This window comes from Stegodyphus dumicola, chromosome 10 (assembly GCF_044657685.1).
Source record: "Stegodyphus dumicola isolate Sdum_Otavi_A_Nest chromosome 10, ASM4465768v1".
Taxonomy (NCBI): domain Eukaryota; kingdom Metazoa; phylum Arthropoda; class Arachnida; order Araneae; family Eresidae; genus Stegodyphus; species Stegodyphus dumicola.
In genome coordinates, this window is record NC_140777.1 from 3,945,160 (window position 1) to 3,963,877 (window position 18,718).

The 18,718-nt window shown below is 34.0% G+C and overlaps 1 protein-coding gene across 1 annotated transcript in view; it reads right to left on the minus strand.

Annotated features, from left to right (window-relative positions):
* Positions 1-2,302: 2,302 nt before the first annotated feature.
* Positions 2,303-18,718, minus strand: part of LOC146994847 (uncharacterized) — an 86,611-nt gene continuing 70,195 nt past the window's right edge. Inside the window, exon 5 of the mRNA XM_085824571.1 lies at positions 2,303-3,270. Coding sequence (XP_085680697.1) covers positions 3,254-3,270 — 17 coding nt within the window. The 3' untranslated portion in view covers positions 2,303-3,253. The remainder of the gene's footprint in view (positions 3,271-18,718) is intronic.

Genomic DNA, 18,718 nt, shown 5'->3' on the forward strand with positions numbered 1-18,718 from the left:
AGAGTTGGTCGCCAAATTTTTGCCAAAAAAACGCCAAGTTACCATAATGTAAAGATCAACCATTTTTTTTTTTTTTTTTTTTTTTTTTTTCATTACGGAAACTGATATATCCGCCAGCAGTTTTTCCAATATCGAGCATAAAGAGATTACGCTTCATACGCTAAATATCTAATAAGAATCTGTGTAATGTTGTGCTACTTCTTGTTGCTTATTATTATTATTGTTTGTGTCTGTGATATTTATGTATTAAATTCATTTAAGATTTATAAATGAGAACCTAATCATCGAAATTTAAATGCTGCAGTGCTCATGGTTTCATGAATATAAATTCATAAATTATTCCTGTTTAAACTTTTCGTTGTACGACTCTATTAGATGTATTTACACAGTACTTGCAGAGAGTGGTTTCGTTTATAAAATACATACATACAGTAATTTTAAATAATTAATTAGGTATTTGTTTACGGGAAATCTTGGGTTATTTTAGACAACGCTTAAGTATGTTTTTCCAAAGTATCATGCTTTATAAAGAGTTGCATTATAAAAAGATGTAGATCGTGAGAAGCAAATTGTCATATTCATCATCGCTTGTACTATGTAACGTTTTCTTCACTTTAGAAATCTAGCAAAAGTATTATCAAGTGCTTACAGTACAAAAAAATATCATATAGTTAATTAATCTAAGTTACGTTTAAAAGTTCAGTAATATTTCATATCTGATGTCTACTAAAAGTACTCCCTTGTCATTTAGTACATAATACATACAGATAAAACATGTAAGTGTAACTTTTCAGTTGTCATTTAGCAACATTGCTGCTGTCGTCATTTTTAAAACAGAAGAGGCTTGATATTCATGAGAGAACTAAACAAATTCTTGTGTTCTAAGATAAGCGAATAACCTATCCGTATTGTTTATTTTGACATACTGAACTGCCTACAAGCATTCTTCTTTACCTTCAAGGAGCTAATACGTTTCTAGCATGAGGAATTTTTTCTATTTCGTTGTTGATTAGTAACCTTTTACCCTCGCTTGAGCAGCTTGGTTCCTCAACATATCGCACTCCGTTGCTGAAATATGGCTTTTTCAGCAAATTACGCCGAGATTTCTTTTCGCGCAAAGTTTTTGGATAAATTTTCTTGTTTATTTCAGCAAAAATAATATTTTATTTTCAGGGATGCGTATCACTCCTTAAATGAACATTTCACGTTTTCATTATTGTATACCCTGCATAAAAAAATAGAACAGTCCTGAATTCCCCGTTCTATTGGGCCGATTGACGAAATTTAACTTGAATTTTCCATATCTCGAAAGCGCGACTTCGAATATATATTAGATTTACATATAGCATTATTCTAACGTGGGTACTTTGGCACGAAATCGGACTATTTCTGAAATCACATACATATTACTTTCCATGTTTGGTTTCTACGTTTCAAGTTATGCCAAAGTGTCAAGTTTTGTAAAATTCGCACGAGTATATATTTTTAAAAACTAAACTCTCAAAATTTTCTCCCCTCGATGTTTATTGAAATTGCTATATATTTATAAATATTCCCTTTATTTATTAAATTTAATTCATTCCTTCATTCAGAATTCGAAATTTAGAATCAATTAAAATAAAAATCCTAGTATTTTCTGGTTTATGTTTGAAGTTTGTATTTTTTAGTAACTTTTATGAATTTTTCGAATAACTATTTTGAAAGCTATCAAATTTTCGCCATCATCTTAAAGTAGATTTATTTCGAGAGATACCTGGAATAAATTAACAGTTTATTCAAAATTTCTCAAGATATACGTGAATTTATAAAAAAACGTAGTCGCACTTCGAATGAGGAGGAAAAGGTTAATCTTAGGATTATGGTAACTTGGCGATTTTTTGGCGACCAACCCTACTACAGGAACCTGCTAGTTTTGTTTTGGACGCCATTTTGTTTTTACGTAAAAAAGGTGTTTTTTTTTTTTTTTTTACTTAACATTTTTTCCAACAATCTGCTAGCCGAATTACGCTTATACTAGAACTTTTATGGAACAAAAGTGCTTAATCATGACGAAAATTAGGTGCGAAATTGGGAGAAAGTGCAAAATCGTCCACTGCTTGCCGCCTTTTTAAAAATTGCACATACACGGTATCATCTATGTACACGTCGACCTATTTTCACTTAAAAAAACATCCCAGAATTGCACAAAAATAGCATTGCGCACACTCTTGAAGTTATCCATGTACACTGCTAAAGTCCTAGCTAGTAACCTTTATCGCCTTACCAAAATATCGCCAAACTACCTGTTACCATATTCCAATGATTAGCCGAGGAAAACTTTATTTCTGAACATTAGAGTGAAGTGGAAAGGCTTCGAATACAGAAGACAAATAGAAGAAATCATGTTCTTGAATGTTCAAATGGATGACTATCATTGTCCAGACAACAACGCTGTTAACGCACACCAAGGGATTCGCAAACGTCACGGAACAGGTCGTTAGGAATATCGCGACAATGTCTTTCAGTTTCCAATTTCAATGCATCAATTGTTCTTGGTTTGGTGCTATAAACTTTCTTTTAGATATTCCCACTAAACGAAGTCCATGGGGTGATGTCTGGGGAATGCGCAGGGTATTCAGGGCTACCCCTCCTTCCAATCCATGGGTCTGGAAAAGCTGCGTCGAAGTGAGCGTCGTGATGGTATTGCAGAGGTGCTCCGTCTTGCTGAAAGTAATTTTTGTCGTCATCACCAAACATCTCTGAAATTTGTGGACCGACAAACTCCTGAAGCAAGTTTAGGTAACTCTCATCAGTGACAGATCTGTTAAAAAATGGTCCCAGAGCGGATATTCCACACCACATTGCTACTCCTGTTTAGTTTACATGTAGATTTACAAGGCCCTCAGAATGTGCAATTATGACTATTAATGGAGCCATTTAATTTAAAAGATGTCTTATCGCTCCACACACAGAATTGAACTCTTTGGTCAGGATAGTCTTCGTTGAGATCAGGTTGATCAGTTGATCAGGTTGAGTCTGGTTAGGGTAGTCTGCTCTTCTTTTCCAGAGCTCGTGGATGTCCGTGGTCGTCCAGAACTTTTCCATCTGCTTCAAACCTGTCTCTGATGCCAGGAATGGTTCGGCACGTTCGTGGCGCTTTTGCGAATCCCCTTCTGAAATCGCCTTTGCACTTCAATGGCGTTCTCGGTCTTCCAGTTCTTCTTTCAGGACAAACTTCCTCTCTTCCAAGCTAAGTTGATTTCCTGCCATGCTGTCATGAATTAATTACACCTGCAATTAAAAAAAGGCAGCATGTTAGCGACAGTTACATTGTGAGTACATTTTTTGAGACACCCTGTATTTGCGCGTTTTGAAATGTGGCATGTTTGTTATAAGCGACAATAATGAAAGATTGTAGTAAATTAAGATTTTGCCAAGTGAGTTATTGTTGGCGCAAACCAAAAAAAGTGCACCACACTAAATTTTTCAATTTCTCACCCTATTTACAAAATTTAATATTAGGCACAACTCCAGTCGTAGAATTGAAATATGGAAAAAAATCCGTATGTCGTTTCAGAATAAATAGGATTTTGCGTCAAAATACCTAGGTAATCTAATATATTTGCTAAGTTGCACTTTCGGGACATGAAAGACTCAAAGTTCGTCAGTCGACCCAGAAGAATATGAACCGTAATAATATTAACCGTAATAATATTAATACGAATCTTAGCAGATAAATAAAGATACGCGAAGCAGAATCCATTTCCGTAATGATTCTCCATAAAAATATTTCAGTTCTGTTACAGAAGAAAATCGCAGTTTTCATACCTATTGCTTGCTGAGCTGAACGATCCAATACAACCTAACGACAAAATATTGTATTTCTTTCTATGCATAACGCTTTTTTATATGAAACCCAACGCTTTTTTATATGAAAGTTCGCTATAAACCAGTTGTTCTTTGCATGTTACTAAACTATCCAGTGCAATTAATGTTTCAAGGTACTGCTTTCATTACTTATATAGTTGATAATAAATAGGAATAATTATTAAAAACTTTTCTTAGCGATATTTTAACATGGTGTTACACTGTTTTATTTGCGCAGATTAAATATTCTATTAGAGTACTAGAATTTAAGGGTTCATCTTAGGAACCAAATTGGTATAAATGGGAATGCTCTCGGTAGCGTATTTTTAAACGTTTTTCAAGTTTAGGCTTCACTTCGTAGCTCCCGAAGCAGGAACTTGCCTATGCCCTTATACCAGCTTAATGCTTGGCCTTTCAAAATTTGCCGTAGTAACTGTAACATTCTGAAACACGGTATGGTACGAAATGAAAGTTCATCTGTTCCAGGAACAACATAATGGAACCTTCTCCGTCGAAAGTCGCAGCGGGTTTCATAGCGTCCCTCATGGTCCGGACTTTGAAGCCCAAACCCTCCACTGGGTTTACTATCGCCGGTGGATATTTAAGCCTTGGAGCAGCCCAAACTAAATTTTCCACTTTCCAGTAACATGGCTCGTAAACGTTTCTGGCGCAAACTATAAGATTCTAGTTGAATTAAGCTTACTTAAAAGCTACAGCTTAATAGAACTGTAAAGGTATTATTCGCTAATTTCTGATATGTCAGAAACACTGCAAGAAGAAGAGTGAAAAGATTCACTGAAGAAAGTTTCACAGACGAAACTTCTCGTGCGTACAGTATCACGCGAACAATTTTGACGGTAATTCAAAATAGAAAGAAAGATTAAAACTAATAAAAAGTTGAATAACCAGCCGAAGCTGCACAGAGATAATTTAACGCGTAGTTGGCTCTTGGCTCATACAACTAACGTAGGTTAACCGGCAAATAATATGCAGTGCCGTAAAATAACAAGCTTCAACTAGTAACGAAACAACATGGCCGAAAGGCTGAACACGCTCTGTTTGAAGAAACACACCTCATCATTCCTATCCTACTTTGCACAAAACGCGAAACTAAAATCTCATTCTGGCAAGAAAGCGTGGGTTGAAAATGAGAGTTTGAAGGGGAGGTTGCTGCCAGAGTAAAATTTAAGCGCTAGGAAAATAAAATAAAACTTTCATTTGTATCTTTTAATAATGGTATAAAGACTATTTTTACTAAATCCACAGTTTAAATTTTTCTTCAGTTAAAACTTTGATAGGTACAGGGTTTCGCTAAGAAAGCATATTTTTCAAAATTACCATGAGAAAAAGGTATTTTCTTGATATTAATTCCAAGATGCTCCTGTTGATTTATGTACTTTTATCCTGATGATTTATGTACTTTTAATATATTGCTTTAATTTCTTGGATTCAAGATTCGGGGTATACATACTTCCGGTTATATACATATTTTCTTAAAGGCGTCAAGAAAATATTTTTGGCTATACGGCTTTATTGGTCAGTGAGTATTAAGGAAAGCTCCTTCCGTTACAATTAATCTTAAAAAAAGTATTCTAAAGTTATCAAATTTGAACGTTTAGAGGGATTTCAAGAAATTTTCTCTTCAGAATCGGATTTGAAGAAATTTATTTTTTCTTACATCTCTAGTTAAAATTATTTTGACTAAAAGTTGTCATATGTAATGCTTCAGTTTTTGAAACTAAATGCTGCTTTAAAAGCATAGTTATTTAAATATGTTCTGAATAACATTATGATACTTTATCAACTGCGTTTTGGATATTTAAAGGCTACCGTATTTAAAAAAAGTTCAAAATGTCGATTTTTTACTTTGAGTTTAATTTTACCTACAGCTCTTTTAAATACACTGAAACCATGAATAGCGAACCGCTTATAACGATTTAACATTTCGGTCCTGTTTAATTTTCTATACACTTAAATGTTACTTTATGCGGCTGTAGCAAAATTCTAAATATAATTAAAAACGGATATAGCGAACTTTGTGGATATCTTGGACTGAAAATATTTTGCTTATTTTAATCTTTTTTTCCAGAATATCTATAACGTCTAACTGAAAAATGACTGATCCTTAAATTTCTTTTATTTAGATTATTAGAATAATGAAAAACTTTTAGATTATAATAGCTACCAGCTCACCGGTTATTCAGCACGGCTCTCTACAGAATATCAAATTTTCCGGTTTTAACTTTTACTATAGACTTTTCCGGCAATAAATGAAGCTATTGAATTAATGAAAGCTAAATTGTGCAAACTGTATTTCTCACCCCTAGTGAATTTCAGAATAATGTTTCTGTAATATCTTACTTCATCTAAATTTTATTATTTTTTTATCAAATTTTATGATCTTTTTTATTTAATTATTTTTGTTCATATTAAATTTTCTTATTAAAATTTCATTAGATCTGAATTTTCTGAATCTATTACAGACAATTGTAGGGACTTATATGAAGAACTAAGCAATATTTAATCAGTTGATAATTTTGTTTGTCTTTTACTTTAATATATAATACATTATGTTTATCCACAAAAACATTATGTGCATTAAGCCCACCAGCGGCTGAGCGGTAAAGTCGCTGGTAGTTCGGTCCGAGGTTCGAATCCCGCGAACAGGCTGGCTGCATGGGCGTTTTCGTGGTTCCCCCATGTGTAACGTATATACGAGCCAGTTTCCCTTAGAAAGTCCTCCACGAAGGCATCCCTCCCCTTAGGCAGATAGCCCTAGTGTGCTTTGCCATAATTAAATACACACACATACACACGAACCACATTTCGATTCTATGATTCAAATAATGCCAAAGTGCAAGTTTTCTATAAATCGCACAAGTAGTTTTTAAAAACGTAGCTCTCAAAATTTTAGCTCCTTGACATTAATTAAATTTGATATATATTTATTAATATAGATTTTTCTTATTACACTTACTTGATTCCTTCTTCCAGAAATCGAAATTTAGGCCAAATATAATTCGCACATTTTTTTTTTTTTTTTGTTTTATTTTTAAATATGTTTTTAAAATAAATTTTCTAAATTTTTCGAAAACATTTTACATTATAACCAATAAAACGTTTGACATCATCTTAATGTAACATCATCTTTCTAGGTACACCTGCAAACAATTAGTTCTTTATTCAAAATTTCTGAAGATATCCGGCTTTACATTTTGTGCGTTTTGAAGTTTGGCATATTTAATATAAGCGATAGTAACGAAAATCTGGTTTACACACTTTGTTAAAATTATTTGAAAGGATGAACGATAGACTTCTTTTCCTGTACGGTGTATACCATTGTATCAATGAAAAAAAAAAAGGAAAATAAGTAGGTTACTACTTGTATAAATTAAGAATTCCGCCAAATGAATTACTCTTGGCGCAAACTGAAAAAAAAAAAATGCGCCGACATAAATTTTTAAATTTCTCTCCAAAAATTACAAAATTTAGTACCTAAGCATAATTTGACTTGTAAAATCGAAGTATGGGAAAAAATTTATATGTTATTTCAGGAAAAGTCCGGCTTTATTTCAAAATACCTACGCTAGAGTAATGCTATAAATAAATCTATGTCCTAAGACGAGCTTTCGAAACATGACAAGCGCAGTTTGAATTTCGTCAATCGGCCCAGCAGAAGTCGTACAGAACTGTCATATTTTTTTGCGCAGTTACATTAACACATGCTCATATTTGCAGCTAGACATAATGAGGGAGTGTCGGATGGGTGTAAAAATCACTGGAGTTGTTAGATCAGCATTTTGGAGAAGCTATTGCACGGCATATATCAGTTTAAACGACGTCAAGATGCTGCATCAGTGCGAAATGTGGAAGAATAAAATCTGTTAGACGACATCTCGTCCTCGAGCAACCACAACAACGGAAGAGCGTTATATTGCCCTGTAGGCAAGAAGAAACAGCAAACAGCGGGAAAAATCTCAAGACATACAGAACAGGCGTGTTACCATGGCCAGAAGGCTGCACAATGGTGGTCTCTTTGTACGACGACCTGTACGGTGTATACCATTAACGCCTGCTCGTCGGGGAAGGTGTTTGCTGTGGTACAGGGCACACCAGAATTGGACAGATAATTAAACAAGCGTCTAGCCCCTCAGATGCTAGTTTCCTCCTGATTCATCCCTGATCATTTGTGCAGATCAAGGAGGTGTAACCTCCTTGGTGCAGATTCACGCGCAGCGTGTTTATGTTAGGGAGCTCGGCATGCAGAAAAGAATCAGCTGGCACCGACGCCGTGGCGTTAAGTTACAAAAGTGCTGCGCATTACTCAGTGCAAATTAATTTGATATTGATTTTTGGTTGTTTCTCATTTTCTATCAAATAATATATTATTTTGATTTGTGTTTTCCCTTTTGCACCGTTTTGTTTAATTATAAATCTATATATAAAAGAATTCCTGATATTTATTTATTTATTCATTCGTCTATACATCATCGCCCAAAGCTATTACAGATGCAGATATCAAAAACTAGGAGCTAATTTCTTGTCTACTGAAGGCGTCATTTAAGAAGAGATTTTTGAATTTCGGCACCCAAGGAGAGGAGGGCAAAACATGTTTTTACGTTTTTTCATATAAGGAAGAAACAGATGTACACAACAGTCTTGCTTTAAAATGTATGGAACATGAATACTTAAAAACCAGTTTCAGAAGTTCGACCCCCAAGGTCCCTACCCTTGAGAATTCGGCCCCCAAGGGGGTAGAGGGCTGTGGTAATACAATTTTTATTAAGGTAGTACAATAAGTGAGACAGATCGTTAATAATCATAACAATAGAATAGAATAAATATTATTTTGTCTTTCAATGTTATGTGTTACCAGACTGGCAGCGTTGTAATAGGCAAGTCGCCACAGGGGCAAAACATGTTTTTCATATATTTCTTCACACTTTAGACATCCTTAAGATTCAGTGCTCTATCAAACAAGTTATTGTCTTTACTTTTATATTGGATAACGCCATTTAATCGATGAATAGTAGGTTTAAAGGGCATAGGAAGTTGTATCAAGACATATCACTTCTCGATCCCCAAAACGTTTTGAAGCCATTGTCGCCGAACACTTTCGACTATTTTTCTATATTATTAGAGTATTATGCAGGTGTAACAGCCGGTTAAAATTCTTAAGGACGAATATCAGGACCTAGTAATTAAATGTAAAATAATAAAAAATTCATTTGAAAATCATTATTCTGAATCTAATATTGAGTCAGAAAGAGAAAAAGCTCTATCTATTCATGAGCATTCATCCATTCATCCAAAGCTAAATGCAATTTCTTGTGTGCATATAAATTACTCTTGAAATATAATTTATGTAGTATTGTGTATGCCAATGTCTTTTTTGCTTATACGTTTGTACTCGCCCTATCTATAACGATGAATGTGAAAGAAATTTTTCAAAATAAAAAATTGTAAAAAGTAGATTAAGGAGTGCAATGAAGCAAGCTAATTTGAAGTCATTACTATTGATGAACATAGAAAAGCAAAAATTAAAGATATTATGGAGGAAATATTTGCCCAGGCACATGGAATTAAAAAATCTTTAAATGGCTAATTATGAATCAGCGGCTGTTTTGTTTATATATTATTTAGTCACTGTTATTTATTGTTTATAGTTTATTTTAATATATATATATATATATCTGAATAAATTGTTACTTTTCTGTAAAGGTAACACTTTATTCAGATATAGGAGCACAAAACCTGCAGTAAGCATTCCACGCCTCTTGTTTCAAATGACTCGTCACAATTTCCGCAGTGTTTCACAGTAACGGTCAGCGTTTACTGTTTCACCACGTGGAAGGAACTCAATGAGCCGAATGCCCCTCTTGTCCCAGAACACTGTGCACATCACTTTGCGTACCGTTAGCGTCTGTTTGAATTTTGTCCCGACTGGAGATCCACTATGCTGCCAATGCATTGACTGCTGCTTGGTTTCCGCAGTGAAGTGCAGAATCCAAGTCTGATTGCCCGTGACGATTCCATCGAGGAACTTGTCGCCGTCATCGTGATACCGTTACAGAAATGTCAGTGCTGCTCCTAAGCGTTCAATTTTGTGTTCAGATGTCGGGTTTTTCGTCACCCACCTGGCACACAATTTTTTTGAACAGCAGGTGCTTAGTGACAATCTCTTGCAACAAGGATTGATATCTGCAGAAAATGGCTGCTCAGCTTCGGAATCGTGAAGCGAAGGTTTTCCATCAGAAGCTGCCGCACAAGCTCAACAAGATCATCGTTGATGAGGGACTGTCTGCCACTGCACTCTTCATTATGAGCACTTTGACGACATTCTGAAAACTGCCTAGACCAACGATGCATCATCTGCTTTACTCATGATGTTTGTCCCATAGACCTGACAATGATTTTCAATTGGCGCAGTACTTCATTCAAGAACTTTATCACTGACCCAACCTCGCAGGCGGCAGGAGAAGGAATAAGAGCTTCCATCTCGGACTACTGCAACCACGCTACGGGCACGAGGCACAAGCGTCTAGCCCCTCAGATGCTAGTTTCCTCCTGATTTCTCGCTGATCATTTGCGCAGATTCACGTGCAGCGTGTTTACTCCAAAAATTTCGGCGTGGTCAAAGCCGATTTTTTTAAAACGCCACGCGTTTAAAACGTTGCGAACTTAGTGCGCATTACTGAGTGTAAAATAATCTCTTTTATTAGTTTTTCTGAAATAGTTTTCTTTTTAATTGGTATACATATTTATTTGTTCATATGTTTTATTATAAATCTATACATAAAGGAAGAATTCCTGATTTATTCACCTACAGATCATCGCCCAAAGCTATTAGAGATATCAAAACTTAAGATCTTATTCCTTTTGTACCGAAGATGTTATTTAAGAAGCGATATTTTAAGATTCGGCGGGCAAAACGTGTTTTTGTTTTTTCATATAAGGAAGAAACAGATGTACATAAAATTCTTGCTTTAAAATGTATGGAATATGAATACCTAAAAACCAATTTCAAATGTTTTCAAAATTCGCCCCCGTAGGGGGGGACGTGTTCTTTACATATTTCTTCATATCTCGGATATCCATAAGACAAACTTATGAATTATTGCTGTAAAATGTAAGGAATACGAATAAATGCTGACGTCAACATGCGTGGGGAGGGGGACTGATTGGCATAAAATACAAGTTTACATAATGTACAAGTAAGCCTAATTCAAGGTACAGGAATACCAGCTACCTTTACCAGGTATGTAAAGCTAGTTAGCATTAAAAAAAATTAAGGTTTCTACTATTTAATGTTATTAATAATTAAAACCCCAAAATAAAAATGTAGCAGCATGTGGCAATTCACAAAACTGTGATGAGATTGTTACAATGTTCAGTTAGTTTTAAACAATTCTACACATAATAAAATGGCCAGTGCACAACATGTGAATGTACATGGGGTTGAATAATTAGAAAATAAAAAACTTGACAAATATTAAATAGTAGACAATATTGCTTACAGTTCAAATTTGCGATTGACTCAGTTTCACCAAAAATGCCATTTTTGTGCAATTCTGGGATGTTTTTTTAAGTAAAAATAAGTCGACGTGTAAATGGTTTATGTGTATGTGCTATTCTGAAAAACGCGCAAGGAGTTTGCGATTGTGCACTTTTCCCCAATTTTGCAGTTAATCTTTGTCATGATTAAGCAGTTTTGTTACATAAAATTTCTAGCATAAGTGTAATTCGGCTAGTAGATTGTTGGAAAAAAGTGTTGAGTAAATAAAAAGAAAAGAAACATGTCTTTACTTCGTGAAGACAAAATGGCGGCGGGGGAAAAAAAAATAGAGGGTTGCTGTAACAGAGTTGGTCGCCAAAAAATCGCCAAGTTACCATAATTCAAAGATCAACCAAAAATGGTATTAAATTTTTAATATATCCAAAACTAATGATCATAAATGTGATATCCTGAGTAGTTTCAAAGAAATACTTAAGATAAACAACTGTGGAAAATTTAAATGTTCTAGGCTGAATAGTTTTCAAGAAAAGTGTACCGAAAGTAGAAAAAAAAATTGAGAAAAGCCGAAAAAACAATTTAAACACTAATAATTTATAAACAAAAATCATTTAAACATTTTTTTTATTTTCCTGCACCATTATCATCTTGAACTGACATTTCTATATCTAGTTGTTTTAGTGTTATTAACTTATGTTTCTTTCTGGCCATTTTAGAAAGTTTTTGGTAAGCGAAATGCGCCTCGCGAATTCTATCGCAATCTATATTCCCAAGAACTTTACCGTATAAAACCCTGGTTGTATTCCCAATAATTCCATTACTTATTGCCACTTTGTACACCATCATTAAAACATATTACCGCATCTAATAAAGCTAATTTTAAAGTGATGTCACTCACAAAAACAGTTTTTGGTATGCGTGTCTGGATTGCAATTATTAAAACTTTCATTCGGATTTTGGGTTGTTGTTGTTCACTTGTTTAACGTATAACAGCACAAGGAGCACCTGTCATTGGCAACAGCCTTCAGCACCTGACAGGTGAAAGTGCCATTTAGCTCAGATCCGCCTCTAGGTTTGATGGGAAGCACCCCAAGAGAGACGGGTCCGAAGGTCTCCCACCCTTCTTCCCCTATCACCCACCTCTCGAGACAACTTTCTGCTCGCCGCATATTTCGAGTGCTTCCATACCGCATGAACATTATACATTTACAAACATTCATGCCTTCTCCGACTCATTTCTTTTTCATAATGTTTATGAACATATTTTTTACCAGCTGATATGGCTTTATTGTTGCCACACCAGACATCTTTCTCAACTGGTCAGCTTGCTAGTGCTTGTTGTTTACATTTTGTAATGAAAGATTTCGGTCATAAAATTTCTAAACATGGATAAATTATATATTTTTCGAATCGTCTCAGAATACTTTGTTTTTTTAGCCCAAAATTGAAAATTTGAATATTTGAAAATTTTTGTTATATGTCCCCTTAAGTTGCGTTAAAGACTTAAAGGACCGTTCTCTGTGTATTCGTTCCTAGGAGGTAAACTGTCCATCTCATTGTACTTAATTTTGTGGATTTAATAATATCCTCATCATTATAATTTCGTTTACGCCATATATCATTCTCCTAAATAGCAGCAAAAATAGTTCTTAGAAGCTTCTTTTCAAAGATCGCCAAGGTTCTTTCTTCCCTCGTAGTCGAAATCAACGTCTCCTAAGCATAGGTTAAGATTGATTTTATCAGTGGCTCGTATAACAGAATTTTGACCTTCTCTTTATTAGATGGAATTTCAGAAGATGTGTTAAACCAAAGAAGCAATGATCCCTTTTCTGATTTCAGCATTAATATCATTTTGATGGTTAATTTTGGAAGACAAATATGTGAAATGTTTGGTGCTTACGTATTAACGCCACCTCAGCTGCATATTTGGCGGTTTTTAAGTGCCGCCAATCTACACCTAAAATTTTTGTGACAAATCGTAAATTAAAACACTTTATTTAAAATCAAACACTTTATTTAAAACCAAAGTAGTCAATCGGATTTTGGTAGAAAATGGGCCGATATAGAGTTCAACATAGATTCAAAACAGACTCTATTTTCTTTGACCTGATATGTCTCCATATGAACTCTGCTAAGTAAGATTCTAAATTATGTCTCGCTGTCCCCTGTATCTCTTGTTCCTCCATTTAGCACTACCCCACATTCTCTCAACTGTTTGAGTATGAACTCCTGTAATATCAATAAAATTATATTTAATGATTAACTTCAGCATCTAGGAATCCTTCTTTTTCTATTCTATTTGTTTGGTAACCTTTCCAACTGTCAGAATAAATTGTGCTACCATCTGCAATGTTTCCAATAATTTTATTAAGAAGCTTAGCCAGTTCTGTTAGGAATGGTGACAATAAAAGAATCTTTTGTCTCTCTACATATACCATCAAAAACCCGCTGTTCGGGTATTACTCGACCACAATTATTTTTACGCTTAGCAAACTTTCATCAATTTCCACAATGCCGTCTGGTCCACCTACCTTCTTGCTTGGTTTATTCGCCATATCCAAGACGCATAATTCACGCATGTAATTGTTCCAATCTATTACAGTTTTATCCGATAAATCAAGTTGCGTTTCACAATATTTAATTGACGTCAACTCCTCGTACCAGCAGTATATGAATCTCAAAGCTGAACAAAATGGAATTCTGCTTCTCTCAAACCAGTTGTCTTTTCAAAGTCCCACTTGATGATCACACTGTCTTAAATTACATTTCCAAAACGTACTTTAACCAAAATAAAGTTTCATATCATGCGAATTGGTACATTTTCGTTTCTTGGCAAAATATTTCGCTCCTGAAAAAATAACATTACATCTTCTTCTGTATTTGGCAAATCCCAAAGGCGCATTTTCGTAGCACTAAAAAAAGGGCGTCAAAAATCGGCAAACAACAAGGCAAAAAGAAATCCAAAAGATAACTGCGTGCGAACAACAGGATTGCTCTTTATTGGCGCATCAGCGCAACTTCTGCTGCGGTGGCGTTAATACGGAAGTACCAAATGTTTCATAGATCAAATTTTAAATGTGACAATCTCAAATATTTTAGATGGATTTTCGACATTTGCTAGCTCTATCTAACTAAAACTATTTCGTTGCATTCTCTCGAAGCCGATTACTTTAAAACTTATGCGCCAGATCAAGTTAGTTGATTACCGTATTTTCTCGCGTAATAGTCGCCCTTTTTTCGCACCGGTTCTACTATTATGCGGGGAAATCTACTGCACGATATTGTACACTTCTGATGATTTTTTTTTTTTTTTTTTTTTTTTTTTTTTTTTTTTTTTTTTTATGCTTTAAAACGGGGGTGCGACTATAACCCTGCGAGGGCGACTATTGCGCGAGTAAATATGGTAGTTGAGCCAGCTTGTAGCTTAGTTTATTGTCTGCATGGTCTTGGACTACTTTTGCCAACGTTGAAATTTAAGCATCTGTTATCGACGAAAATATCATCACAAGTAATGTATAAGGCCTGAAGTATAGCAAAATTCAGGCCATTTTATGTTAACTAAGGTGATCAGATTTTAACATTAGTAAAGCGGGACACCATTGACAGGGGGGAGGGCGATTAAACATTTGGTCTATACAGAGCAGCACAAATTTTCATAGAACAAAAAATAGTATTGTAATATATTTTTAAATTTCAACAAAGTACAATTTACAAATAGATTAAAAGAAATTATGTATTATTTTAATTAAAAGAAATAATGTGTTATTTTATTCTTTCTTTGGCATATTTTTCGTTTGAGTGAATTTTGTTAATAGATTGTTGTTGTTGTTTGAAAGGTCATGACATTTCTCACAAGAATTTGTTAAATTATATTTCACACATAAAATGGCCTTCAAAGTCTCAACACTCATTTGTGTTTTTTCTGATGTCTGCACTTTATTTACCGTAGAAAAAAAAGTGCTGTCACAGCATTAGTTCCTGGGATATTTCACAGTTTTGAGTGCATTATTGTATGGAACATGGTTTGTTTCAAAATGAGGAAATATTTCTAGCTATTTCTTCTCTATTGTGATTTTTGATGATGTCCAAGATTTAACCTTTTCCTTATCTATATATTTTTTAATAATGTCTAATTAAAGAGATCATTTTCAGAAATACTACTGTATGGAAAAATTTGAGTAATATGATCGAATGATTTTTGCACATTCCAATTAAGTTCTTGCTTTACTATATTCCGTAGCTTGCCGTGCATTCTTCCTAAAAATCGGGACTTTTTTAAAAAGCTGCGGGACAAATTGTTAAAAGTCCGGACATCGGGTCACTTTATGTTAACCCTGAGTTTAATAAACCCATTGTTTAAATCTTTTAAAGTACACGATGTATAAAACTAAACGAACAGAGGTATAAATTTAACGTAAAAAGCAACATTTTATATTAAATTACTTTAAAACATGTTGATACGTTTATTTTACGTTTCGTAATTTACATTTAGTTTTTGCGTTTAATTTACTTTAACTAAAAACTTTTGTAGCATATTAATATGCAAATGATCACGTACTGATAAATAATAAAAAAAATAAATCAAACTAGAGCATATCTATATTGTGTGAATTTGTGGATTTTTAAGAAGCCGCTTTATTCGAAAAAAATAAAATCCCTCGGATTCCGTTACATAAGTGCAAGTTTTCACTTCAAGAGGCTTTTCTTGTCTACATAAATAATAGCTCGAAGCAGGTGAACGAACCCCAATACCTTTGGTTCAATGCATCGAGAAAAATAGCTTTGCAAATTCGTTTAAAAAAAACTTTCTTTCTTGTATATCTTTCCGTCATCGAACCAGCCGATGATTCATATATTTCTGGAAGTTTCAGCATCTTTTACTGCTGGAGTATTTTATACAAAAAACTGCTGAAGACTTTAGTCAGAAAAAGGAAGAATAGCTCTTTTTCAGATGTTTTTTAGTTTTCCGCGAATACCTTTTTTGTACGTTTTCTAAAAACAAATTTTTCTGTTATAACACATGTTGTAAATAATAAAGCGAAGTTCTTGGGATAGAATACATCCAAAATTTTGGTAGCTTAGAAATATGAACCTGGTACATAAATAAAATAACTGATTTACATTTTCTCGAAAAAACTGTAAAGAAGAATTTTATCGTGCAGATATTATTTCTGTTTTGTATTCTCTTATACAGTGCAGGATAGCGAAATTCTGGTAAAACGCAATACTTGCTGAAATTCAATAAACGTTGCAAACTGCTTCTTGAATTCCAAACATACAGAAAATCATCTTAAAATAGAAATATTACGGTCAGCTAGCAATGAAATTCCTTAGCTGAATTAAAAATCTTAAGGTGCCAAATTGAAGATTCTATTTCATTATTCGATGATGGTTTAAAAGCATGTGATTTAGTCCACTCTTTCTTATTTGTGTGTGCGTCGTGACATTGCTATACCGCTGCATTAGTAATGCTTAAAAATGGTCAGTTTTAAAACTATTTGTTGTGAGACTGTAATCTTCGAATCAGAGCAAACATGGCTGATATAAAACAAATGATTAAAACATAAGGTACTTTTCCGTTTTGCTGGCACAAATGATAAAATCTCCAATAATGGTACAACTGATGCCAAACGGAATATCTTCGCTGGTAACCTTTTACGCTTCATTTTCAAAAGAAGTCGCAGCCATTGTTTCTTATCAGACTGATTGTTTCTTTCAATGCTGGCATACAATTACATAGAAATTTTTACAAGATAGTTAAATTTTATGCCCTAAGACCATTCGAGGTAATTAAGTCAATTAGGATGCAATCACAACGAGGAAGGCGAAAATATAGAAAGGCAAAATCAAGGGTTAAATTCATCTATTCTAATGAGAATGCACTGTCGAAGTAAAGCACTGCGGTTTTGCATAATTTCTCAGTAGGCTATTCGTACGAATTTAAATAATTCTTGCATTTAAACTATTATTCCAAATTAAGGTTTAACTTAAAATTAATGTAGATAATTACTGAGAGAATTAGATTTTTCTAGCGTAGTTTACGTGAGATGAGATCACTTGGGGTCACGTGATAAGAACCGGCGAATCAGAATTTGTTGAGCCATGAAAGCATAGTAAATTCTTAAATTAACGTCGTTTTACAAATTTATTGGCTAATTACAAAATTCTAAACCATATTAAAATAAAAAATTCTTAGAACTAACATTTGTTAAGTTTTTATGTGTGTAGTGTATGCTGTCACCAACAAAGTCTGCTTGGCGAGATTTGCGCCGGCGAACCGGAAAAGTACCAAATATAACATACATATTTCGCATACACACCATATATATATATATATATATGTAAAATCAATGAAATCAATGAAAATCAAAAGGTAAGAAATTTAGAAGCCAAATCCTCAAAGACACGAAAGAAATAAAATTCAAAACCACTAAAATCTGGAATTCCCTATAAATAGGTATGTAAAATATATAAAACAACGAATTTCGAATTCAGTTTCCTGGTTTGGGAAAAAAAATAAACACTTTACTAACTGGTCGTTGCTTGGAAAGAATGAACCTGATTTCATTTATACTGGAATGTTTTTGTGTATTTTCTTTTCAGGTGTACACAGAACTCGTTAATTTTGCTTTGGCCGCAACTTTGTATAAAGTGCATTTGCTTGAATAGCAAATTTTCAGATTTTCAGTACATAGAACTTATAAACATTGCTTTGGCCGCAGCCCGCTCGTCTGGCGAGCTAATATCATGATTCTAAAATATTCTATCATGATTCTACTAAATATCATGATTCCGAATTAATTATTGATTAACCTTTAAATTGTGAAAATACTTGAATTAGAAGTCGAAGATACAGGCAAAAATTTCCTGACCGACCTTGTCGAAATTTTTTATCGGCGTGTTAGAGACATCTGAAGGTATGTCTCTAACTTGGCGAATTTCTGGATATTTCAAGAAAACGGATTTTTGATACCCTCTAAATGATTTTCCTGGAAGCTACTAGAGGATTTGGTTACCCTGTGTAAATGGCTCTTTTGAACGGCGGCAGCAAGGGGATTCACGGAACTAGGTTTAAGGAATTAGCTCAATTTTCCATGAAATCAGAATTATGGTTTAGAATTTACTCTGAAAGCGATATTCGTTATTTGCCTTATTTCTCTTGCGCTAAGGAGAATTTTTGTTATATCTGCATCCCAGCTGGAGTATTCATAGTTGTTTATATGCATCACGAATCCGTAACGAGCAAGAGTATTATAAACTAAATTATATTGTACGAAATTAATTTATGTTTGTCACATACAATATTAAAATATACGCCACTCTGTGTATATGAATTTATATACAACAATATTAACTCTC